Source organism: Rattus norvegicus, chromosome 9 (assembly GCF_021556685.1).
Source record: "Rattus norvegicus strain SHRSP/BbbUtx chromosome 9, alternate assembly SHRSP_T2T, whole genome shotgun sequence".
Classification (NCBI taxonomy): Eukaryota; Metazoa; Chordata; class Mammalia; order Rodentia; family Muridae; genus Rattus; species Rattus norvegicus.
In genome coordinates, this window is record NC_141542.1 from 126,441,062 (window position 1) to 126,466,699 (window position 25,638).

General features: G+C 40.4%; 1 protein-coding gene across 6 annotated transcripts in view; it reads right to left on the reverse strand.

The window, feature by feature from the left end:
* Positions 1-25,638, reverse strand: part of Smchd1 (structural maintenance of chromosomes flexible hinge domain containing 1) — a 148,414-nt gene that overhangs the window by 110,229 nt on the left and 12,547 nt on the right. For all 6 annotated transcript variants that reach the window (XR_015628698.1, XR_015628696.1, XR_015628697.1 and 3 more), the window contains 7 exon segments: positions 24,699-24,860; positions 11,532-11,614; positions 10,732-10,862; positions 7,372-7,486; positions 7,156-7,275; positions 2,114-2,280; positions 61-151 (listed from right to left, as the gene is read on the reverse strand). Coding sequence is in view for 2 of the 6 variants with exons in the window: in NM_001447330.1 (NP_001434259.1) it covers positions 61-151; positions 2,114-2,280; positions 7,156-7,275; positions 7,372-7,486; positions 10,732-10,862; positions 11,532-11,614; positions 24,699-24,860 (869 nt within the window). In the remaining 4 variants the exon portion in view is untranslated.

The following is a 25,638-nucleotide window of genomic DNA, read 5'->3' on the forward strand; positions in this document are numbered from 1 at the left end:
AAAAAAAAAAAATCATTTGGGGTAGTATGTGTAGTGTCCTGAGGCAGACTTTTGTCTTACTTCAATATCAATGTTGTTGAAAGGTCCAACATCTTTTGCTGTACTTATTTCATTTCCTTTTGGTCCATGAATATAGTAATGATAAATATGCCTAAAATGAAGAATAAGATTATTCTTTACTAACATGAAACTATAGCTCACATAATCTTCCACCAGAAAAAAATGTATATTCCCACCATTTAACACACTCACTTGTCCAGCACTTCATCACTGGGTCTCATGCATGCCGGGGCCGCCTACCGCTGAGCTACACATCTAGCCATGCACTCCCAGACTTTTTAAAACAATATTCCAATGGCAAAATAAACTCTGAAATCCATTATTACGTTTCAGTTTATAGGTTCAGATACACAGTTTGTCTAGGCCACGGAGTTGGAGTTGGATAAACTCAGCTTTATTTAACCCAGTCTTTTTCACCTTCCAAAGCCATATACATTCAACTTCAAAAACAATTTACCAAATATTTTTTTAAAAAGAGAGTCTTCAACTTTGTGTGTGAAGTTTATCTAGAAAGTCCTCAGGAGTCTGCACCTCTGCGTGTGAAGTTTATCTAGAAAGTCCTCAGGAGTCTGCACCTCTGCGTGTGAAGTTTATCTAGAAAGTCCTCAGGAGTCTGCACCTCTGCGTGTGAAGTTTATCTAGAAAGTCCTCAGGAGTCTGCACCTCTGCGTGTGAAGTTTATCTAGAAAGTCCTCAGGAGTCTGCACCTCTGTGTGTGAAGTTTATCTAGAAAGTCCTCAGGAGTCTGCACCTCTGTGTGTGAAGTTTATCTAGAAAGTCCTCAGGAGTCCTCTCAGGGAGCACTGAGATGCCTTCAGCATCTTCAGAGTCGGGAGTTACAAGTTGTGATTTTTCAACATTGGCACTAAAATTATACCAACATTTCAAAATAAAATTTAATTAATTCAACACAATTCCATTAAAAATCACCAGGAATCTTTGCTAGCTTATTTTTTAAATAAAGGTTTATCAAAATAACATTCTGTTTAAGTCTATAAAATATTTAACTATTCCTCAAGTAGAGACTTAAGGAGTTCCTTCTCATAAATCAAAACGAAAACAAAAACCCTAAGTTTGCAGGGGTTGGTAGTACACACCCGCAGTTCAAGCAGGAGAAGCAGGAGGACTGCAAGTTCCAGGCCAGCCTGAGAGAGAGTGAGAATCTCTCTCTAAAGAGAGAGGGAAAGAGAAGGTGGGAAGAGGGTGGGCTGCAGAGAGAACAGTGAGACTTAGCACCCTAGCTACTCCTGAAAATACTAACAAAGAAAAACGGTTCTCCTGAGAGTCAATTATTTTTTATATAAGAAACAAAAAGTACACTCTGTTAATATGTATGTATATATAATACAGACTGAAGTATTAACGAACTTTGAAGTAAATATGATTTTAAATATTAATTTTGTGAAGATATATCCATTTAAAAAGGCTTCATATTACAGACCAATAAAAACTATGTAAACAATCTAGTGAGAGTAAATATTTAGAGATACAAGGAAAACTTAAGCAAATCTGATTTGGTCAATGTGACACACTTTAGTATTTAGTAGTACTTATTATTAACATGGCACATTTTAAGGAATGCTTGTGCGTGTCTTATTCCAATGGGCTCAACGTGTTTCTATGTTAAGAATCTGTTAACAGAGATATCCCTGTAGACACTGAAGATACAGGTACAAATCCTAAGGCTCTAGTGGGGAAACTGCAGTCACATGACAGAGGCAGCCAGTGTGACGTGAGAGGTGGAGCCTGGCCAAGTCTCACGCTGTTCTGTATCCTGGAGCAGGCGCCAAAGCCCTGTGCTTCAGTTGATGCTGAATACGTGAGGTCATCCACTTCAACATCTACTTCTATCTTTAGAAAGTAGAGAGCAAAAGGGTCAACCGTAAGCCTGGAGTGGGACTCCTCCCTGTAATCCCGAGACAAGGAAGAGGAGGAGAATGGGAGGAGCTCCAGGCCAGCTCAGGGTACATGGCAAGATCCTGTCTCCAAAAGAAAAAAGAAAACAGAAGGGGAAAAAAAAAAGTGGGAACATTTCTTGAATCAAATTACTTACGTTAGCTGTCGTGTCCAAAGATGAAAGTAATTTTTCAAGTACTGTATGTGTTCTGGTTGTACCCCTGTAATAACCACAGCAGTAAAGCTATCTTTCTCTTTCTCCTCTACAATAAGATTGTGTAGGAATCTTTCATCATCATTTGTAATATGAACAGAATCAGCTGGCTAAAAGAGTAAATACAAACACAATAGATTAGATCACCCAGGAGTATAATTATATTTAAGTGTTACAGTGATTAAAAAATCTTATTATTAGTGTTTTAAAACAATTTTTAGTGCTAGGTATGGTAGTGCAAGCCTCTAATCTCAGGATTGGGAAAGGCAAAGGCAGGCTGATCTCTGAATTAGAATCCAGTCTAGGCTTCCTAGAGAGAGCTCCAGGCCAGTTAAAGCTGGGATCAGCAGACTGGGCTGATGGAGAAGCAACAGCACCCCAGAAGCCTGTTATGAACAGTTCAACAAGGAGAGCGTGTTATTTCATACAACTGAACAAGGAAGCAGACAACTGGCAGGAAGATTGTCTGCGAAGAACAGGACCTATAGGACAGTCTTCAGGTCGTGGACATCAGAAGAAGGGAGCTACAATGGACATTCTTCACATACACTATCGACATTTCCTTCCACTCACATCCGGAAGGAATGGCGTCATTTACATGAACCTAGTCCAGGGAAGGCACTGCCATGTCTCCACAGAACTGAGGCATGGCCAGCTCACATCAACAACACATCCATTTAAGACTTCATCTACTCCCTACTCAGAGAACCTCAAATCCACCCACATTCTGAAAATCAGTAGCAAGGAGAGAAGAGTTGGAAGAAATAGCTGAAAAGAATTGTTCAAAGGGGCTACAGAGATGATATCCCAGGAAGAGCGCAATCTGCTTTGTTCTGAGCACCCACACCAGGTATCCCATGGTAACCACCTACTACTTCAGATCCAGGGGACCAGATGACTCTGGTCTCCATATGCAGCTGCATGACAATGCACAAACAGCCCCTCTCCAACCCTGGACAAAAATATACGTTAAAAAAAAGAATTCTTTAAAAAACGATAAGAAGCAAATTATTACTGCTTGTCTGTTCAGATGAAGAATCTCTGCGTTCCATCCTTAGCACAGGAGGAAAAACAACCGTGCCATCGTCGATTTAACAGAATCGAGCCTTATGAGCAGGTCGCTCAGGCACACCTTCTAGAAAATTACCTTGAGAAGGTTAGCCTCTGGAGTGTCTATGAGGGATTTTCTCGATTAGGTTGGTGTTAGGAGACCCAGTGGTCCTAACTGATCTGTAAAGAAGCGAGCTAAGCATACAGTATAGACTGTATGCTACAGTCTAGCCTGAGGATAAGGTATGGCAGGCTGCCCCACACATTGTACTGCAATGACCTCCACTGCTGGGTGAACTTAGTTCTAGAACGTTAGCAAAAACAAACCATTCCTGGCTAAGTTGCTTTTGTCATCCATCATATTGTGTCACAGCAACAGAAAAGGCAGTCAACAAAACAGCAGCCAATATCAGTATCCTGTCTGTAACTCTAATACTCTAGAGACGGAGACAGGAGGATTACTAAGTTAGAGAGCAGCCTGGACTATATAATGAGCACCAGACCAGGCTAAACTAACATGTGAAGCCCTGGCTCAGGCAAGCAAGCAAAAGGCAAATACATGAACAAAAAGTGGCTGCTGCTTTCTACTGCTATGAAGGGACAGCATGGCCACAGTACCCTAAAAAGAAAAAAAAATTTAGGTTGGGGTTGGGGGGATCATGGTTCCAGAGTTTAGTAGAGTCTATGGCCACCATTGTGGGGATGGCAGCACCAAGCAGGCATGGCACTGAGAAGGAGCTGAGAGCTTACACCTGATCCACAAACATGAAGCTAAGAGAGAGCTAACTGGGCTTTTGAAATCTCAAAGCCCACCCTCAATGGCATACCTCCTCTAACAAGGCCACACCTCCTAATCCTTCCTAAACAGTTCTACCAACTAGATCATGTACTCAAACAGAAGAGCCTAGAAGGGCTACTCTAAATCAAACCAGTACATCCCACTCCCAAGCCCTGCAGCTTATAACCACATCATAATGCAAAATGAATTTAGTTCCATTTCAGAAGTCTCCAGTCTTTCACAGTCTCAAAGTCTCTTCTGAGACTCAAGAAACCTCTTAGTTGTAATCCCCTATAAAATAAAAAAGCAATTCCATATTTCCAGCATAAAATGGTACAGAAAGTACATAATGAAGAAATACTGGACAAAAATATGAATGAAACCCAATAGGTTAGACTTCAAATCCTGTAGCCTCCTGTCTGATGCTGAAGAGCTTAGCTTGTTCTATCTTCCAGCATTGCTGACTGCAATACACTTCCCTCTCCAGCTGGTTCCACTGCCAATGCAGCTCTCACTGGCAGGCAGCCCAGGATCTGGCATCTTAAACATCTCACGGCACCCAGTGCAACCCAGCATTCGCTTTCACAGATCCATGAAATGGCATCTCCAAGTGTCCAGGTGAAAACCCCCCATCCACATGCCTTGTCTCAGTAGCTTGCTTTCCTTAATGGCAGAGGAAGATTTCACAACCTCTTTGTATTTTTCATGACTTTAAAGCTAGAACTATATGGCAGGTGCAAATTAAGCTGCCTGTTAGGGATAGAATTGGCCCCCTCCTTGAATTATATTTGTCTAAGTTTTGTTGTCTTTGTTGTTAGGATGAGATAACTCCACAGGCTTTTTCTTTTCACAAACTGCAGGTATAGCTAGAAGAGTCTCACCCTGAAAGCACTACTTCCTTTATTCCATTTTTCCTTATCATTCAGCACAAACCAGGGGGCCAGCATTTAATTTCTTAGTGCTATTTTTCTCCCTGCATACTCTGCATTACTATAGATCTACAAAGGAGAGACGACTAACAAGTACAAGACAAACCAATATTAGGCTGTCTTGAACTTTTTGCAAGGAAATTAGTCCCAAACACTTCCATTTAGCCACAGGCAGATTTTTAGGACAACGGCAAAAAGCAGCCATTTTTCCGTGCCAAAATATCACAAGAATGGTCTCTGGCCCAGTTGCTAATATTGTCGCCCTCTAAAATCCCTTGAGCTGGGCTTTCTCTCAGCAATACTAATTTCCACACTCAGACTAGGATTGTCCTTTAAGCACTGTTTACAGCATCCAATTGCTTTATTTAGTCCAAAGTCCTAAAGACTACCACATTTCACAAACAAACTACAGCACAGTGAGGCCTGTCATAGAAATACTATAATCTCAGGTTCCACCTTCTGTTGTGGTTACCATTTTATTTATTACTGTGATAAAACACCATGACCATGGCAATTTATGAAAGAAAGCATTTAGTTGGATCGATGGGTTCAAAGGTGGTAAGGTCACGACCATCATGGGGCATTAGGCAGGCGTGGTGCTAGTGCAGCAGCTGACTCCTCCTCCCACGAACCCACCCCTCCTAATCCTTCTCCAAACAGTTCTACCAATTGGAGACCAGAAACAAACAACCCACAAAAATATGGAACTGACCAGATAAGTACTCCAGTGCAAAGTCACTGAAAGTATATGTAATTTATGAGTCTCATTTCTCAAACCAAAAAATTATAAACATTTAAAGTTCAAGTTGTCACTGCTATTCAAATTCTAACAATCTATAGGGAAAAAAATTCCATAATTTGGGGAAAATGTTACACAAAGATAACCAAGCACTGTATTTATCATTATATAGAAATCTTTCAAACAGATAAAATAATAGTACAACCTTCACTGGAAATCTTATGAAGCAATTTAAACACCCTCTTCTGGTGTCAGGGTGGCCAGGTACACAGGCAGTATATATATATATGCTTTCAGACAAAACACTCACACACATAACCTTTTTAAAATGTGTTGCATACCACAAAGATTTCTAAAATGAAGAATACTCAAGATGTTGATGTAGGAAATGTTGAAATCAAGGCTCTAAGTATACATGTTTTTAAAACACTGAACTGTAAAGAAATCCAGCAAACTGTTGTCAGTGCCTTTCTTGGCACCCAGGTATTTTACTGTTCCCTATAGCATTATGCACAATTTATTTTCAAGTAAGAAAGACATTTTAAAACTGTTACTTGTGTGTGTGTGTTTTTTTTTTTTTTTTTTTTTTTGGTTCTTTTTTTCGGAGCTGGGGACTGAACCCAGGGCCTTGCGCTTCCTAGGTAAGCGCTCTACCACTGAGCTAAATCCCCAGCCCCTTACTTGTGTTTTAAAGACTTATTTTTATGGACTGGAGAGATGGCTCAGTGGTTAAGAGCACTGACTGCACTTCCAGAGGTCCTGAGTTCAATTCCCAGCAACCACATGGGGCATCACAACCACCTGTAATGGGATCTAGTGTGTCTGAAGACAGCTACAGTGTATTCACATATATTAAATAAGTAAATAAATAAATAAATCAGTAAGACTTACTTTTATTATGTATAGATGTATATATAAAGGGATATATGCAAATGTGAGGATATGGCTGTAACAAAATCTCACACCTCTAAAGTTCCAATTTCCTGAAATTACATTATCCCTGATTCCTATTATTACTTCATAACAAAAACTTTAAAATTGATGTTCTGTGCCAGAGAGGTAGCTCATGGGTAAGGCAGTTGACACCAACCTGATTTCAATCCCTGGAACCCTCTCCTTCTGGTTGTCCTTTGGCCACATGTACACTGTGGCACATGCACACACACCCCTCATAAAATAAATGAATAAAATGTCAAAAAAATGTGAATACAAATCCAAACCAAGGTCTGCAACTTTTTAAGTAATTTATATAGTTTCCTAAGTTAACTTATATAAAAAGTCTTAGCTAAAAAAAAGGAAAAATACATAAATGATCATTTTGCTACTTATATATAACTAAAGGGAAATATGAAAATATAACATTTTGAAAATCTCTTACCTTCAAGTTTTTAAAACACTGACATCTCAGTAATAAGTCAGAAAAATACCCTGTCCTATTATGTGGTCAAAGAAATGAATGTGTAATTTTGAGCTATAAAATGTACTGTACCTTTCTGTTTCTAATGTATCCACTATATATTGCCTCTTTGTTTTTCTCCTTCTTCTCAAAATCTTCTTTAGAAAGCACGAGCTCATGGACATCCTTGGAGTCTATAGGTTTGCTTATCATCTGCCAAACAATTTAAAAAGTACATCAGTTCCTGACAGTCTGTCAAACCCAAAATATTTTGATCAGTTTTCACTGTCAGGGAAAATTTTCACTTACTCTGGCTGATTGCCCAACAAAGAAAACAGCCTGTTTGCCTCCAACACCAAAATAGGAAATATCACTGTTCAAACTTCGTGGTACTGGTACTGGCCGGACATATCCTGAGTGATCACTAGAAGAAAATACTGTATCAATATAGTGCTTTAAAACAATCTACTTGGGATAGAGGGAGAAGCCAGTCCAGTTTGGGCAGCCTGGGATACATAGTAACACTCAATCTTAAAACCTCCCACCCACTAAAACACCCTACCAAAATCATCGAATGTACTCTAGGGATGTAATGCAGAGGTAGAGCATTTGCCTAGCATCTGCAAAGCCCTGCATGTGGTACAAAATACACATGGATATAAACACACATAAAATAAAGTTTTTTTTTAAAAAATCATAGTAGATAAGTGTCACAGAAGAAATTACTTACAAGACAAAAATTTAAACAACTATATTTAGATATTTGAAACACAGAAACCATAACTATAAAGTATAAGAGTATTTTACCAAATATATCAGTAAAAATCATTAATAGTAAAATAAATACTTTTTATTATCTAGATTTTGCATTTGGAAAGAATAAAGTGTAAAACACACATAAGTGATTGGGTCGTGAACACAAGGCATTTGAGGGCTAAAGGATCATCATCGCACCTAAATGTAAATAATTGCAAAAGAAGAATAGAGAAAAAAAGTATTTGGAGAAATAATGGGCTACACTTTCCAAATATAAGGAAACTTCTTACACAAATTTTTAAAAATTAATTCCAAAGAGGATTAAATTATAAAGATTCACAGCTAGATACATCAGAGTTCAACTGTTTAAAGTCAAAAAGAGAAACCAAGCTAGTGGTATATGCCTGGAATCCTGGAATTTGAGAGTAGCAGCTGGTGGACCTCTGTGAGTTCAAAACCATTCTGGTCCACATATCGAGTTCCAGACCAGCTGGAGCTACAAAGTGAGACTCTTCCTTAAAAACCAGAGCGGGAAAGAGCGAACCATTTCTGTGGTCTAGAAATGTTTAAGCCAAACTAGACAACTAAAAGTCAAGGTGCTGATGAAAATACCTAGAAAAATTAAAAGCTGCAAAGGACTTTACCTTCTGTTAAAAATGTATTAGTGGGACTGGACAGATGGGTCAGCAGTTAGGAGCACTTGGTGCTCCTGAGAATACTGAATATCATTCTCCAGCACCCACATCAGGTGGCTCAACCACCTGGAACTCCAGCTCCAAAGGATATGACACCCTCTTCTGGCCTTAGTGGGCACTTGAACACACATACACAAACACACATGCTGGCTGCACACAGAAGAAAGTAACTGGAATTACATGTGAAACACCTTCTTTCTTGTAGAAAGAATCAACTCAAACATACGGTTACAACAGCTAAGCTCAGTCTCATCACATTTTCTTCACAGTTCTCATCAATAACTTAAAATGTTCACATTTCTCAATAGAGCAAATATAAAGCAAAAGGTGTTTTCTTCCGTGACCCTTCCTTTTTCCATAGCCTGTCTCTTATAATATCACCCTTGGTATCAAGTTGAAACTGAAAAGAGCAGAAAAGCAACCAATGATTTATTCTATGCAAGTGGATGCCAGGGTTAAAAGGATAACACATGATGATGTTGCAGAAATTGGAGTGGGTCAAGAACATGCAGCAGCTACAATTATTTACAGACACTATACATACATGTATGTACATATGCATACATACACATATACATAATTAATCCAGAAAAAGGGTGCTTTGTATCAAAAATGGTTTGAGTTAAAAGTTGGTTTATGGTTGGGAATTTGGCTCAGTGGTAGAGCGCTTGCCTAGGAAGCGCAAGGTCCTGGGTTCAATCCCCAGCCCCGAAAAAAAAAAAAAAAAAAAAAAAAAGTTGGTTTATGGGGGTTGGCGAGATGGCTCAGCAATTAAGAAAACTAACTGCTCTTCCAGAGGTCCTGAGTTCAATTCCCAGCAATCACATGGTGACCATCTGGAATGGGATCTGATGCCTTCTTCTGGTATGTGTGAAAACAGCTAGAGTGTACTCACATACATAAAATAAATAAATCTTTGATCTAGAGAAAAATCAGTGTCTTGTGAGTCCAGTGAACACATAACTGTAGCTGGACTGTAGGCTGCACCAGACCAATCAACTGCAAAGGCAGAAAGATGATTCCCTGGCTCCTTCCCCTAGTTTCCTACCACTTTCCTTTATTTTTTTTAAATCAATTTTCTTTATCTTTGTCAAGCAAATGCAAAATCATACACTCAGACGGTAAAATCATAGTGCTTCAAGGCTTGTGTCCCCACCCCAAGCTGCCTTTTTAGACAAGGTTTATCTATACAGCCTTGGCTGTCCTGGAACTTGCTCTGTAAATCAGGCTATCCCCAAGAGATCCGTCTGCTTCTGATTGAGTGTTGGGAATAAAGGTGTATGTCACCACGCAGAGCTTCATTCTGGCTTCTTAACCACTCTTGAGTGTCACCCATTTGTGACAACAGTACAAAGGATGGCTATGGAGAACTGCTGCACCAGAAGAAAGAAATAACTAAGACAACAGCTCATGCTTACTGTATGGCAGGCACTAGCTCAAGATGCTACGCTTCTTAATTCAGTTTTCACAAAACCTTCATAGACTATATCCCCATTTCCTAAGCATATAAAGTAACACACCAAGGTCAGGTATTGTGACAAGTGTCCCACAGCCAATAAATAGTCAGGTAATCCAAACCAGGTAGAATGATAGCAAGGGGTGGGGTCCTTGTTCTTCATTCACTACATTGTCAGACTGGACTAGAAGGACTGAGGGAGTGGCTCAGCAGAGGGCACTTGCCTGAGTTCTACTGCCAACACCACAAAAACCTGACAATCACCAAAAATCTTTGCTCATCTGATGAAACTCTAGAGTACACTGAAACAGATTACAGGAATGAGTTCCTACACCCAGCTCCCCTGTGCAATAAGCATTGTCTACAAGTGTGTTCTGATACAAAGTTCGGTTCTATAATATCTGGGATAGTCTGAAAAACTGAGCCTGGAAATAAAAATACAGAATTCTAATGAATTGTATGTAATTCTAGGCATTTTCAAGTAGTATGAGATGGTTTAAAAAGATTAGCACCATTCTACCATCCTAATTAAATATTCAATGTTAACACAACTCACACAGACCTCAAGAAATGCACAAGTATCATTCAGTGGAAAAGCACATGTTCTATTTTGGAGTATGTATCACAACATCCTGTAATAAAATAAACATGCTGATAAAATCAAGCCCTCTAACACATCATCTACACCCGAGAGCACACTAGAGGTCTTAACCTTATTAAAATATGCAAGTACCGTACGAAGGAAAAGCATGATTTTCTAACCTTTCAAAGTCACCTTGTCTTGTGAATTTTGACAGCCTGTACACAGCCCAGTTGTTAAGCTGTTTAGAAGTCATTCCTCTTCCATTATCCACTACTGCGACAGCAGGTTTTCCTTGTGTTTCATCAAAAAGCTATGAAATAAAAGACAGGAAAACTCCAATCAATACTTAAAACATGAAAAGTTGAGTATGAAATTCAGTAAGCCTACTCATATCACGGGTATAAGTATAAATGAATACAGTTTTCCTAGGTGGCCTGGAGGTGGTGGTGCCTTTGATCCCAGTGCTTGGGAAAGAATTCTCTGAGTCCAAGGCTGCTCTACAGAGTGAGGTTCAGGACAGCCAGGGCTACACAGAGAAACCCTGTCTCAAAAAACCAAACCAAATGAACAAACAAAAACAATTTTCTTAAAGACACTGAATTATATCTATCAAAAGCTTCAGAATTCTTAATGTTTTTTTACTGGAAACATCATTTCTCAGAATTTAACTTAAGAAAATAATAAAGGCATATATAAATATACACTATTCCCACAATGCTTCTTATACCAAAAGTATGGGAGGAAAAACAATCTGTCTGGGAACAGAAGACTGATTTCATAAGTTACCCTGGAGTTAACAAAACCTTCTGCATTAACACTGAATATTCAAGTGTTTACAATGAGTGTTAAAAAAGAAATTATAAATAAAAGTGAGTACATAAAGACATGTATAAATAAGTACAATTACACAAAAGAAACTGAATTTTTCCCATATACTAACAAGAAAGATTACAAGGTCTTTATGTGTGATTTTTCTTACCAATTTGATCTGTATTCTCCTAACACCAACATTTCGAGAAGTAGCTGACAATGAATTGTCGATTAATTCTGCAAGAGCAAATGCTGGAAGAGATTGAGAAAACATTGCTTAGCCTCTCCATCCCGAACTCTTTATAAAAGTGGAAGGAACTCCAGTATCTTAAAGCAACCACTTTATTCTCCAAAGAGGAACAAGTATTAAGTATTACCCTGAGTCTAATGATGTTATTCAAGTAAGTTTCATCATCAATCACTACGTATAAAAATGTCATTAGGCATTAATCCAAGCAACACAGTTAAGACCCTGTATCAAAAAACAGCAGCAATGAGAAAGGGCAGGTTTGGGAAGCTAGTCTGGTAGCCAAAGGCCTGTAGCCTCAACTACTAAGAGGCTGAGGCCAGAGTTCAATGCAAGGTCAATCTGGATTACAAAGTGCGTTCCTGAGTAATCCAGTGAGAGCATGCCCTAGATTCAATCCTCTGTAAATGCACGCACGCACGCACGCACGCACGCACGGGTGCACGCACACAGCTGGCTTGCATGTAGAACTCTAAAGACTAACAAAGCCATGTCAAATGACAACGTGTGTTGATGTACAGCTAGAATGATGGTTTGAATAGCCCTGTGATTCACATTTGAATGTTAAGTCTCCTGTTTGAATGACCCTATGACTTACATTTGAATGTTTGTAATTTCTTTATGTATTTTATTTATGTGTTTTGTGACTGTCTGTATGCACATGTGCATATCTGGTCCATTAGGCCGTGGTGTGTGTGTGTGTGTGTGTGTGTGTGTGTGTGTGTGTGTGTGTGTGTGTAGGGCAGAAGACAACATGTTGGTTCTCTCCTTCTACAAAGTGGGTACTGGGGTTTGACCTCAGGTCAACAGGTTTGGAAGCCAAGCTCCTTCACTTGTTGAGCTATTTCCTGGTCTTTACATTTGAATGTTAAGTCTCCTGTTGGTGGAATTGTTTGAGAAGAATTAGGTGGTGTGGCCTCGATGGAGGAGGTGTTACTGGGGGTGGGATATGAGCTTTCAGAAGAAAGGCTCCTGCCATTCCCAATGTGCCCTCCCTCTGCCTCATGCTTGCAGATCCTGGCATGAGCTCTCAGCTGCTACTCCAGGTGCCCTCGTACCACCATCAAACTCCACTGAGTCTCTTCATAGCAACAGAAAGTTAGCAGGCACCTGTGATCTCAGCACTCCAGGGACTAAGGTCAGAGGATTGTCAGGAGCTCAAAGAGAAACTGCACTCCTAAACATAGTTCCTATGATGATTTAAATCATCAGCATGGCAGGATCTAGAATTAGCTTGGAGACAACTCCCTGGGAATATCTGTGAAGGATTTTTTTTTTTTTAAAGATAAAGCTAATTAAGTAGGAAGCCCTATCCTAGCTACCAGACTGAGTAAAACCAGTAAAGCCAGGTAGGCATACCAGTTAGTTTCTAGTGTCATCCTGACACAACGTAAAGTCGCCTGGGAAGAGGACACCTTACATGAGGAACTGCCCAAAGGACCTGCAAGCATGCCTGTGGGAGACTGTCGTGATTAGAACTGGTGTGGAAGGGCCCCGTCCACTACAGGTGGGTCCATCCCTAGGTAGATGACAGCAAGAGAACCAGAGAGTGAGAGTTAACAGCATTCCTTCTTGGCTTCTGATGCATTCCTGCTTAAAATCCTGTCCTGACTTCCCTCACTGGATTGTGACCCAGAAGTTTAAGAAGAATAAATCCTTTTCTCCCTTAAGTTGCTTCAAGTAATTGATTTGTCTGAGTATCCGAAAGCCAATAGGATATCGGGTATGAACACTCATCCTTCTCTTCTGATAGGGTGGGTATGACTAGATTGTTTTCTGCGCAGGCTGTGCAGGCTGTGTCTTTTTGTCTATGATGAAGAGTAAAAAACAGAACAAACACATCCTTCCTTAAACTGCTTTTTGTCAGGTATTTCATCACAGCAACAGAAAGAATGTTATGTTCTTACTATATAAACCAAGCCAAAAATATGTTAAATAATATTGCTTCACTATTTCCTCCAAATTAAAACGTTCTCTCCCACAAACTCACAGGACCCAGGAAGTAAGCAAAACTGACAAGGCTCTAGACTCTAAAATAGGCTCAAGTCAGGCCCGGTGGCACACGTTTAGCCCCAGGACTCAGGGCAGAGCCAGGGAAATCTGTGTGAGTTTGAGGTCATCCTCAAACATCCTGTGTGAGGTAAGTTCTAACTAGCCAGAGCTACAAAATGAGACCCAGTATCACAACAAAACAAAGCAAACCAAACAATAAACAAGGCTCAGAAAACTCTTGAATCTTAGAAGACTCATTTCCAAAGTTATAAAAGAAGCCTGTGAGCTATGCAGGGAGCCCCCAGGATACAGCTTTCACAAGTTACCACCATGCCAGGTGGGCTTTCCAGTGATACAACTGCTTTTCAATCACACATGCTCCTGAAAGTGGCCCCAATAAAGTCACTGGGGTTTGCTGAGCCAGACTAGGGTGGGACAGTTTCTTTGGTTGTCACTGGAACCCTTTCTGTTCATATCTCTTCCAGAAAATCTATACAACAAATGGCAGCACATGTCTCCATGCTACTGACTCCTACAACACTACCAACTTCACATTCAATTTATTACTGGCAGCACCTTTTTACACTCTCCTCCCTGCAAAGCAACCACTCAACCATTCTCACGTTCACTTCTCTAACTAAAAAGGATATGCAGGGTAGTGGTGGCACACACCTTTAATTCCAGGACTTGGGAGGCAGGCAGATCTCTGTGCATTTGAGGCCAGCCTATTCTACAGAGCTAGTTCCAGGACAGACAAGGCTACACAAAAAAACCCTGCCTGGAAACCAATGTTCCCCCTCCCCACACCCCCACAAAGGACAGGGGGAAAGGAACACTGAGACAAGTTTGAATTTTTGCCTCTAGAAATATATGCAGTTTACATAAGTAATTACTTTGGTGAATTCAGTTAGTGTTAAGTATTACACAGGAAGCTGAAACAGATATTATCCTTAACAAAGATACTACACAGCCAGAGGTAATGCCTTTGTTTCACTGACATACATACAATAAAACTCAGGTCTGTCTGCTCAAAGAAAATACATAGAAGAAATGATGAATGACCTGAAGCCCAGCCACAACAAAGTAAGGAAGCACCAGAAGCAAAGAAATGAGAGAAGATCTTGGGATTTGCTGCAAAGTTAGCAGAAGCCAGAGTTAAACAGAGACTCTTCACTTGTCTATATAGTGAAGGCAAAACTAAAAACTGATACAGTCTGTACAGTAATTAAGCTACTCCGAAAGTCTTTAAAACAAATTTATCTGTTGACTACACAGTATATATTCAGAAATGTATCTCCAAGGAAATTATTTAAAACTGACTCAAATTTCAAATATTTAAGTACCTACTACCTGCCAGACACTGCTCTAGGGATAGCACAGTTCAAAGGCTCTAGTCTAGAGTTGCACATTTTACTGGAAGATGAGAAATAAAATGTAATTATGGTACAAGTAGCTAGCTCCTCAGTAAAGGTGCTTGCCATCAAGCCTGACAACCTGAATCATCCTGAGAACTCATATGGTAGCAGAGAAGCATCTTCTACTAGCTGTCTGGACCTCCACATGCATGCCTTGGTATATATGCTCTCATAAAGAAGGACAGACGGATGGACGGACAGATGGATGGATGAACGGATGGATGGATGAATGGGTAGATGTCAGCTTTTAAAAACATAATCATAGGCTAAGGATGGTGGCATGTGTTTTTAATCCTACAACAAGGGAAGCAAAGCATGAAGATCACTGAGAGTTCAAGACCAGCCTGACAAACAAAGGGAGTTCCAGGACAGGCCCTAATGGGTTAAGATAAGGCTCTAGAGCAAAGAGCACGTGGTGCTCAGAGTTCATTTCACATCAGGTGGCATACAACAGCCAGAAACTTCAGTTCCAGAGGATCTAATGCCCTCTTCTGGACTCCACTCCACATGTATATGGTATACATATACATATGCAAATATTCTCACACATTAAAAAAAGTAAGTCTTTAAAAAATAATATAGGGCTGGACCTATGGGTCAGGGGTTAAAGATATTGGCTATTTTTCTAGAAGGCCTGGGTCTAACTCAACACCAGTCCAAAGGGATCCAACAGCCTATTCTGCTTCTGGCTTCTGGCAGGTGGATCTTGAGTTCAAGCCAAAACTAGTCCAGGACAATCAGGGTTACATAAACAATAGACAGACAGATAAAATAAATAGATAGATGAATGGATGGATGAATGAATGAATGAATGAATGAATGAATGAATGAAATTTTAAAATAAAAAGAATCCATGACCACAGTTAGGTGTGATGGTGCAGGCAGATCTCTGTGAGTCTGAGGGCAGATTAGTCTACACATCAGAAAAGCTCCAGGTCAGTCAGAGCTACAGAGTGAGACACTGTCTCCAAAGAGGGGAGCAGGGACAGAAAAACACTAGAAATAAGTTATTACAGTAAGTGTGGTGGTTTGAATGATAATGGCCCCACAGACTTGGTTAGAAGTGTGACCCTAATTAGGAGATGTGTCATTGGGAATGGGCTTTGAGGTTTCAAAAGCTCATAGCATTTCATTTAGCTCTCTCCACCTCCAGCTTACAGATCAGGTATAAACTCTTAGCTACTGCTCCAGCACCATGCCTGCTTGCTGCCACCATGATGATCATGGATGCTACTGCCCTCTTCTATTAAGAGCTCCAGATTCTTTTACATATTGCCATGGCCAGTGCCTCTTCCCAGCAAGTGAAAAGTAACTAAGAAAGTAAGTAAATTCTACCTGTTAGTCATGTTAAAAGGCAGTATGTGCAATAGGGTAAAATGAGCAAAGAGATCAAATAACAAAGGCACAAGTATATACAAAATTAAAGATAAAAAATAGATCTTAAACAAAATTTTGAAGCTTATTTCCAGAGGTGGAGAGATGGCTAGCTGCTCCTCCAGAGGACTTAGGTTCAATTCCCTGCACCCAGACAGAAGATCACAACCCTGTAATGCCAGTCTGAGGGGTTCTAAGAACCTCTTCTGACCTCTGTGGATACTGCATTCACATGGTACATAGACCTCCACACAGGCAAATACTCACAATCATAAAATAAAACAAGTACTTTTTATAAGCTTATTTCCACTCCAAACTTTACGGTCAATGTAACCTCTACAGATACTGGAGACTGGAGGTGAGGAAAGCAGAGACGACAGGAGCCTTGAGAGCAGGCAGGCTCACAAAAGACACATTCGAATGGGCTGAAAGTAGATGAAGAACTAGAGGTGCTGTCAGTCAAATGGTGCATACAGGATGGCAGGCCATGAAAGAACTTTCTACTTGTCTGTTAATACCACTTCTGCACTTAACAAACATAAAATACACGGTTTAAAATCAACAATAGAAAAGAATCTGAAGGGGAGTCTCACACCCTTGGATCCCAGCCCGCAGCAGCTCTCTGCTCCCAGACCCCATGGGAGAGAGACCTCACCGCCTGGTCAGGTGGGCACTCCTGAGGCTGCAGAGCGGAAGAGACCACCAACACTGCCCACCCCTCCCCACATCCCTGGCCTAAGAGGAAACTGTATAAGGCCTCTGGGTTCCCGTGGGGGAGGGCCCAGGAGCGGCAGGACCCCTGCCTGAGACACCGCCGGAACCTGAAGGAACAGACCGGATAAACAGTTCTCTGCACCCAAATCCCGTGGGAGGGAGAGCTAAACATTCAGAGAGGCAGACACGCCTGCGAAACCAGAAGAGACTGCACTCTGCACACATCTCTGACGCCAGAGGAAAACACCAAACGCCATCTGGAACCCTGGTGCACTGAAGCTCCCGGAAATGGCTGCGCAGATCTTCCGGGTTGCTGCCGCCGCAGAGAGCTCGTGGGCAGCACACCCCGAGCAAACTTGAGCCTCGGGACCACAGGTAAGACCAAATTTTCTGCTGCAAGTGACCTGCCTGGTGAACTCAAGACACAGGCCCACAGGAACAGCTAAAGACCTGTAGAGAGGAAAAACTACACGCCCAAAAGCAGAACACTCTGTCGCCATAACAGGCTGAAAGAAAACAGGAAAACAGGTCTGCAGCACTCCTGACACACAGGCTTATAGGACAGTCTAGCCACTGTCAGAAATAGCAGAACAAAGTAACACTAGAGATAATCTGATGGCGAGAGGCAAGCGCAGGAACCCAAGCAACAGAAACCAAGACTCCATGGCACCATCGGAGCCCAATTCTCCCATCAAAACAAACATGGAATATCCAAACACACCAGAAAAGCAAGATCTAGTTTCAAAATCATTTTTGATCATGATGCTGGAGGACTTCAAGAAAGACGTGAAGAACTCCCTTAGAGAAACACAGGAAAACATTAATAAACAAGTAGAAGCCTACAGAGAGGAATCGCAAAAATCCCTGAAAGAATTCCAGGAAAACACAATCAAACAGTTGAAGGAATTAAAAATGGAAATAGAAGCAATCAAGAAAGAACACATGGAAACAACCCTGGATATAGAAAACCAAAAGAAGAGACAAGGAGCTGTAGATACAAGCTTCACCAACAGAATACAAGAGATGGAAGAGAGATTCTCAGGAGCAGAAGATTCCATAGAAATCATTGACTCAACTGTCAAAGATAATGTAAAGCAGAAAAAGCTACTGGTACAAAACATACAGGAAATCCAGGACTCAATGAGAAGATCAAACCTAAGGATAAAAGGTATAGAAGAGAGTGAAGACTCCCAGCTCAAAGGACCAGTAAATATCTTCAACAAAATCATAGAAGAAAACTTCCCTAACCTAAAAAAAGAGATACTCATAGGCATACAAGAAGCCTACAGAACTCCAAATAGATTGGACCAGAAAAGAAACACCTCCCGTCACATAATAGTCAAAACACCAAACGCACAAAATAAAGAAAGAATATTAAAAGCAGTAAGGGAAAAAGGTCACGTAACATATAAAGGCAGACCTATCAGAATCACACCAGACTTTTCGCCAGAAACTATGAAGGCCAGAAGATCCTGGACTGATGTCATACAGACCCTAAGAGAACACAAATGCCATCCCAGGTTACTGTATCCTGCAAAACTCTCAATTAACATAGATGGAGAAACCAAGATATTCCATGACAAAACCAAATTTACACAATATCTTTCTACAAATCCAGCACTACAAAGGATAATAAATGGTAAAGCCCAACATAAGGAGGCAAGCTATACCCTAGAAGAAGCAAGAAACTAATCGTCTTGGCAACAAAAGACAAGAAAAGCACACAAACATAACCTCATATCCAAATATGAATATAACAGGAAGCAATAATCACTATTCCTTAATATCTCTCAACATCAATGGCCTCAACTCCCCAATAAAAAGACATAGATTAACAAACTGGATACGCAACGAGGACCCTGCATTCTGCTGCCTACAGGAAACACACCTCAGAGACAAAGACAGACACTACCTCAGAGTAAAAGGCTGGAAAAGAACTTTCCAAGCAAATGGTCAGAAGAAGCAAGCTGGAGTAGCCATTCTAATATCAAATAAAATCAATTTTCAACTAAAAGTCATCAAAAAAGATAAGGAAGGACACTTCATATTCATCAAAGGAAAAATCCACCAAGATGAACTCTCAATCCTAAATATCTATGCCCCAAATACAAGGGCACCTACATACGTAAAAGAAACCTTACTAAAGCTCAAAACACACATTGCACCTCACACAATAGTAGGAGACTTCAACACCCCACTCTCATCAATGGACAGATCATGGAAACAGAAATTAAACAGAGACATAGACAGACTAAGAGAAGTCATGAGCCAAATGGACTTAACAGATATTTATAGAACATTCTATCCTAAAGCAAAAGGATATACCTTCTTCTCAGCTCCTCATGGTACTTTCTCCAAAATTGACCCAATAATTGGTCAAAAAACGGGCCTCAACAGGTACAGAAAGATAGAAATAATCCCATGCGTGCTATCGGACCACCACGGCCTAAAACTGGTCTTCAATAACAAAAAGGGAAGAATGCCCACATATACGTGGAAATTGAACAATGCTCTACTCAATGATAACCTGGTCAAGGAAGAAATAAAGGAATTAAAAACTTTTTAGAATTTAATGAAAATGAAGGTACAACATACCCAAACTTATGGGACACAATGAAAGCTGTGCTAAGAGGAAAACTCATAGTTCTGAGTGCCTGCAGAAAGAAACAGGAAAGAGCATATGTCAGGAGCTTGACAGCACACCTAAAAGCTCTACAACAAAAAGAAGCAAATACACCCAGGAGGAGTAGAAGGCAGGAAATAATCAAACTCAGAGCTGAAATCAACCAAGTAGAAACAAAAAGGACCATAGAAAAAGAATCAACAGAACCAAAAGTTGGTTCTTTGAGAAAATCAACAAGATAGATAAACCCTTAGCCAGACTAATGAGAGGACACAGAGAGTGTGTCCAAATTAACAAAATCAGAAATGAAAAGGGAGACATAACTACAGATTCAGAGGAAATTCAAAAACTCATCAGATCTTACTATAAAAGCCTACATTCAACAAAACTTGAAAATCTGCAGGAAATGGACAATTTCCTAGACAGATACCAGGTACCGAAGTTAAATCAGGAACAGATAAACCAGTTAAACAACCCCATAACTCCTAAGGAAATAGAAGCAGTCATTAAAGGTCTCCCAACCAAAAAGAGCCCTGGTCCAGACGGGTTTAGTGCAGAATTCTATCAAACCTTCATAGAAGACCTCATACGAATACTATCCAAATTATTCCACAAAATTGAAACAGATGGATCACTACCGAATACCTTCTACGAAGCCACAATTACTCTTATACCTAAACCACACAAAGACACAACAAAGAAAGAGAACTTCAGACCAATTTCCCTTATGAATATTGACGTAAAAATACTCAATAAAATTCTGGCAAACCGAATCCAAGAGCACATCAAAACAATCATCCACCATGATCAAGTAGGCTTCATCCCAGGCATGCAGGGACGGTTTAATATACGGAAAACCATCAACGTGATCCATTATATAAACAAACTGAAAAACAGAACCACATGATCATTTCATTAGACGCTGAGAAAGCATTTGACAAAATTCAACACCCCTTCATGATAAAAGTCCTGGAAAGAATAGGAATTCAAGGCCCATACCTAAACATAGTAAAAGCCATATACAGCAAACCAGTTGCTAACATTAAACTAAATGGAGAGAACCTTGAAGCAATCCCACTAAAATCAGGGACTAGAGAAGGCTGCCCACTCTCTCCCTACTTATTCAATATAGTTCTTGAAGTTCTAGCCAGAGCAATCAGACAACAAAAGGAGGTCAAAGGGATACAGATCGGAAAAGAAGAAGTCAAAATATCACTATTTGCAGATGATATGATAGTATATTTAAGTGATCCCAAAAGTTCCACCAGAGAACTACTAAAGCTGATAAACACCTTCAGCAAAGTGGCTGGGTATAAAATTAACTCAAATAAATCAGTAGCCTTCCTCTACACAAAAAAGAAACAAGCCGAGAAAGAAATTAGGGAAACGACACCCTTCATAATAGACCCAAATAATATAGAGTACCTCGGAGTGACTTTAACCAAGCAAGTAAAAGATCTGAACAATAAGAACTTCAAGACACTGAGGAAAGAAATTGAAGAAGACCTCAGAAGATGGAAAGATCTCCCATGCTCATGGATTGGCAGGATTAATATAGAATAATGGCCATTTTACCAAAAACGATCTACAGATTCAATGCAATCCCCATCAAAATACCAATCCAATTCTTCAAAGAGTTAGACAGAACAATTTGCAAATTCATCTGGAATAACAAAAAACCCAGGATAGCTAAAACTATCCTCAACAATAAAAGGACTTCAGGGGGAATCACTATCCCTGAACTCAAGCAGTATTACAGAGCAATAGTGATAAAAACTGCATGGTATTGGTACAGAGACAGACAGATAGACCAATGGAACAGAATTGAAGACCCAGAAATGAACCCACACACCTATGGTCACTTGATTTTTGACAAAGGAGCCAAAACCATCCAATGGAAAAAAGATAGCATTTTTAGCAAATGGTGCTGGTTCAACTGGAGGTCAACATGTAGAAGAATGCAGATCAATCCATGCTTATCACCCTGCACAAAGCTTAAGTCCAAGTGGATCAAGGACCTCCACATCAAACCAGACACACTCAAAATAATAGAAGAAAAACTAGGGAAGCATTTTGAACACATGGGCACTGGAAAAAATTTCCTGAACAAAACATCAATGGCTTATGCTCTAAGATCAAGAATCGACAAATGGGATCTCATAAAACTGCAAAGCTTCTGTAAGGCAAAGGACACTGTGGTTAGGACAAAACGGCAACCAACAGATTGGGAAAAGATCTTTACCAATCCTACAACAGATAGAGGCCTTATATCCAAAATATACAAAGAACTCAAGAAGTTAGACCGCAGGGAGACAAATAACCCTATTAAAAAATGGGGTTCAGAGCTAAACAAACAATTCACAGCTGAGGAATGCCGAATGGCTGAGAAACACCTAAAGAAATGTTCAACATCTTTAGTCATAAGGGAAATGCAAATCAAAACAACCCTGAGATTTCACCTCACACCAGTGAGAATGGCTAAGATCAAAAACTCAGGTGACAGCAAATGCTGGCGAGGATGCGGAGAAAGAGGAACACTCCTCCATTGTTGGTGGGATTGCAGACTGGTACAACCATTCTGGAAATCAGTCTGGAGGTTCCTCAGAAAATTGGACATTGAACTGCCTGAGGATCCAGCTATACCTCTCTTGGGCATATACCCAAAAGATGCCCCAACATATAAAAAAGACACGTGCTCCACTATCTTCATTGCAGCCTTATTTATGATAGCCAGAAGCTGGAAAGAACCCAGATGCCCTTCAACAGAGGAATGGATACAGAAATTGTGGTACATCTACACAATGGAATATTACTCAGCTATCAAAAACGATTTTATGAAATTCGTAGGCAAATGGTTGGAACTGGAAAATATCATCCTGAGTAAGCTAACCCAATCACAGAAAGACATACATGGTATGCACTCACTGATAAGTGGCTATTAGCCCAAATGCTTGAATTACCCTAGACGCCTAGAACAAATGAAACTCAAGACGGGTGATCAAAATGTGAATGCTTCACTCCTTCTTTAAAAGGGGAACAAGAATACCCTTGGCAGGGAATAGAGAGGCAAAGATTAAAACAGAGACTGAAGGAACACCCATTCAGAGCCTGCCCCACATGTGGCCCATACATATACAGTCACCCAATTAGACAAGATGGATGAAGCAAAGAAATGCAGGCCGACAGGAGCCGGATGTAGATCGCTCCTGAGAGACACAGCCAGAATACAGCAAATACAGAGGCGAATGCCAGCAGCAAACCGCTGAACTGAGAATAGGACCCCCGTTGAAGGAATCAGAGAAAGAACTGGAAGAGCTTGAAGGGGCTCGAGACCCCAAAAGTACAACAATGCCAAGCAACCAGAGCTTCCAGGGACTAAGCCACTACCTAAAGACTATACATGGACTGACCCTGGACTCTGACCTCATAGGTAGCAATGAATATCCTAGTAAGAGCAATGGTGGAAGGGGAAGCCCTGGGTCCTGCTAAGACTGAACCCCCAGTGAACTAGACTGTTGGGGGGGGGGGCAATGGGGGGAGGGTGGGGAGGGGAACACCCATAAAGAAGGGGAGGGGGGCGGGGGATGTTTGCCCAAAACCGGGAAAGGGAATAACACTCGAAATGTATATAAGAAATACTCAAGTTAATAATAAAATTTTAAAAAAGGAAAAAAAACCCCATAGATTCAAATGCCAAATTAAAAAAAAAAAAAAAAAAGAAAAGAATCTGAAATGATATACATCAAGATGTTGGTGAGGACTACACTCAGGTAGTAGCAATACGGTTGTTTCTCACATTCTATTCACTTATCTATGTTTTTCTAATTTCTGACAGTAAAACACATTTAAGAGAAAAGAACTTTAATACAGTTTATAATGAGCACTGTAATGGCATAAAGTAGTTTGGAGTCTAAAGAAAAGATCTGGTAAACCACAGTCCATAAGGTTAAAAAGGCAAGTGGTCAAGGTTTAGAAGAAGTATTAAAGACAAGGCAACAGGCACGCAAATGCGATTTTTACAATTTAACTCCGTAAATAAATTTACAAAATAGGGACTGGTTATAACTCTGAAGTAGAATGTTAACCCTATATGTGCCAAGGCTCTGGGCCTAATCCTGAATAAGCAAATAAAAAATAAGAGGAAAGTAAAAGGTATTTTCTTAACTAGAGATGGTTTAGAGCCACCACGATGAATAAATCCAGAGAAACAAGTATTTAAGACACAAAAAGATGTCTAACTGTAAGATCCCTCATTATACTAAAACACATCTAATTCTATTAATAGGTTAACTGTGACTATGTTTACTTTCAATTGACTTCTGGGTTCAATGGGTAAAATGTCTGCTCTGCAATCTTAATAAGTGCAGATCTCCAGAACCCATGTAAAAGTCAAATGTGTAGCACTGCACACACCTGTAATCTTTGTGCTCCTATAGGCAACAACAAGAGAATCTCTGGAAGCTTTTGGTTCCGTTATCCTGGCAAAGAGCTCTCTTCTGACTTTCTTTCACATGTACACTGTGGCAGAAACATATCTGCACACACACATCACACACTATTAAAAGAAAATAGGCTGGGGCTGCAGAGACTGCTCAACAGTCAAGAGCAGTTGCTGCTCGAGAGAGGACCTGAGTTTGGTTTCTAGCCCTCCCACCATCCATCCCACTGGATGACTCCTAATTCCAGCTCCAAAGTTCTGACACCCTCTTCTGGCTCCCTGGGAAATCATGCATGTGGTATACATCCATCCACTCAAGTACACATACATATACATGAATAATTAAAAAGAAATTTTTAAGCAAAGAAAAATTCTAATTTTAGTCAAACACATACAAAGAAACTCAGACAGCAGATCAAAACGAGTTTCCACGCCTTGTGCTGACGTGGAATGAAAGGAACGTGAAAGGACAGCGTGTGCACCAAGGAGGAAAGATTAACAGCTTTTAAAACATGCGGGAACACGTTACTTACGCAAAGGGTTCTGCCCTTCACTTGCATAGTACTCATACATGCCACTTTTAACCAGAGTGTCATAGTGAGGTACAAAGTCAATTCTTTCTTTTGTTGCTGTCAGTAGCGACTGGTCAACTGACTGCAGCAGGTACAGAGTGACTCCATCTTTAACAGTGTCGTCTGCAATCGAGAGTTAAAATCGTAAGTGTAGAGCAGCATCAGAAACTCCGTGAATACATTCTGAAGAGGTAAATTGTATCTATGAAATGCCCTTGTCGGTATAGCTGTACTGTCAATGGCTTTACGTACATTACAAACAGTGTCAATGAAACAATCGTAACATTTCCACAACTCTAAAATACGCAAATAAAAATTTAAATCTATTCATTTGTTTGTGTGTATATTGTGTGTCTTGTGTATATGTGTATGTACACTGATGCCAGCACACACGTGGGTAAATACTTATCACAGTACATGTGTAGAAGTCAGAAAATATCTTTCTGAAGTCTGATTTCTCCTTCCACTGTGGTGTCTAGGGATCCGGCAAGTGTTTTTACCCACTGATCCATCACAGTGGCCCTTGTTTTTTGTTTCTGTTTGTTTCTTTGACTTTTTAAAGACAAGGTCTCATAACGTCTCATAACGTATCTCTGGCTGGCCTCAAACTTAACTTCCTGCCTCAGACTCCTGAACACTAGGATTACAGTGTGCCAATGTGTGTACCTTTGGAATGTTTCTTTACTGGGGGTTGATTGGGTGGCCCCAACTGGCCTGGAATTCATTACATAGACAGGCCTTGAACTTAGGGAGATCCTTCTGCTTCAGCCATCCAAGTGCTGGGACGACAAGTGTGCATCACCATGCACAATGTCATTTGTCTGTTTATTGAAACAGAATCTCACTACAGTCTGAGCTTGCCCAGGACTCACTGTATTACCCAGGCTGGCCTCCAACTCAG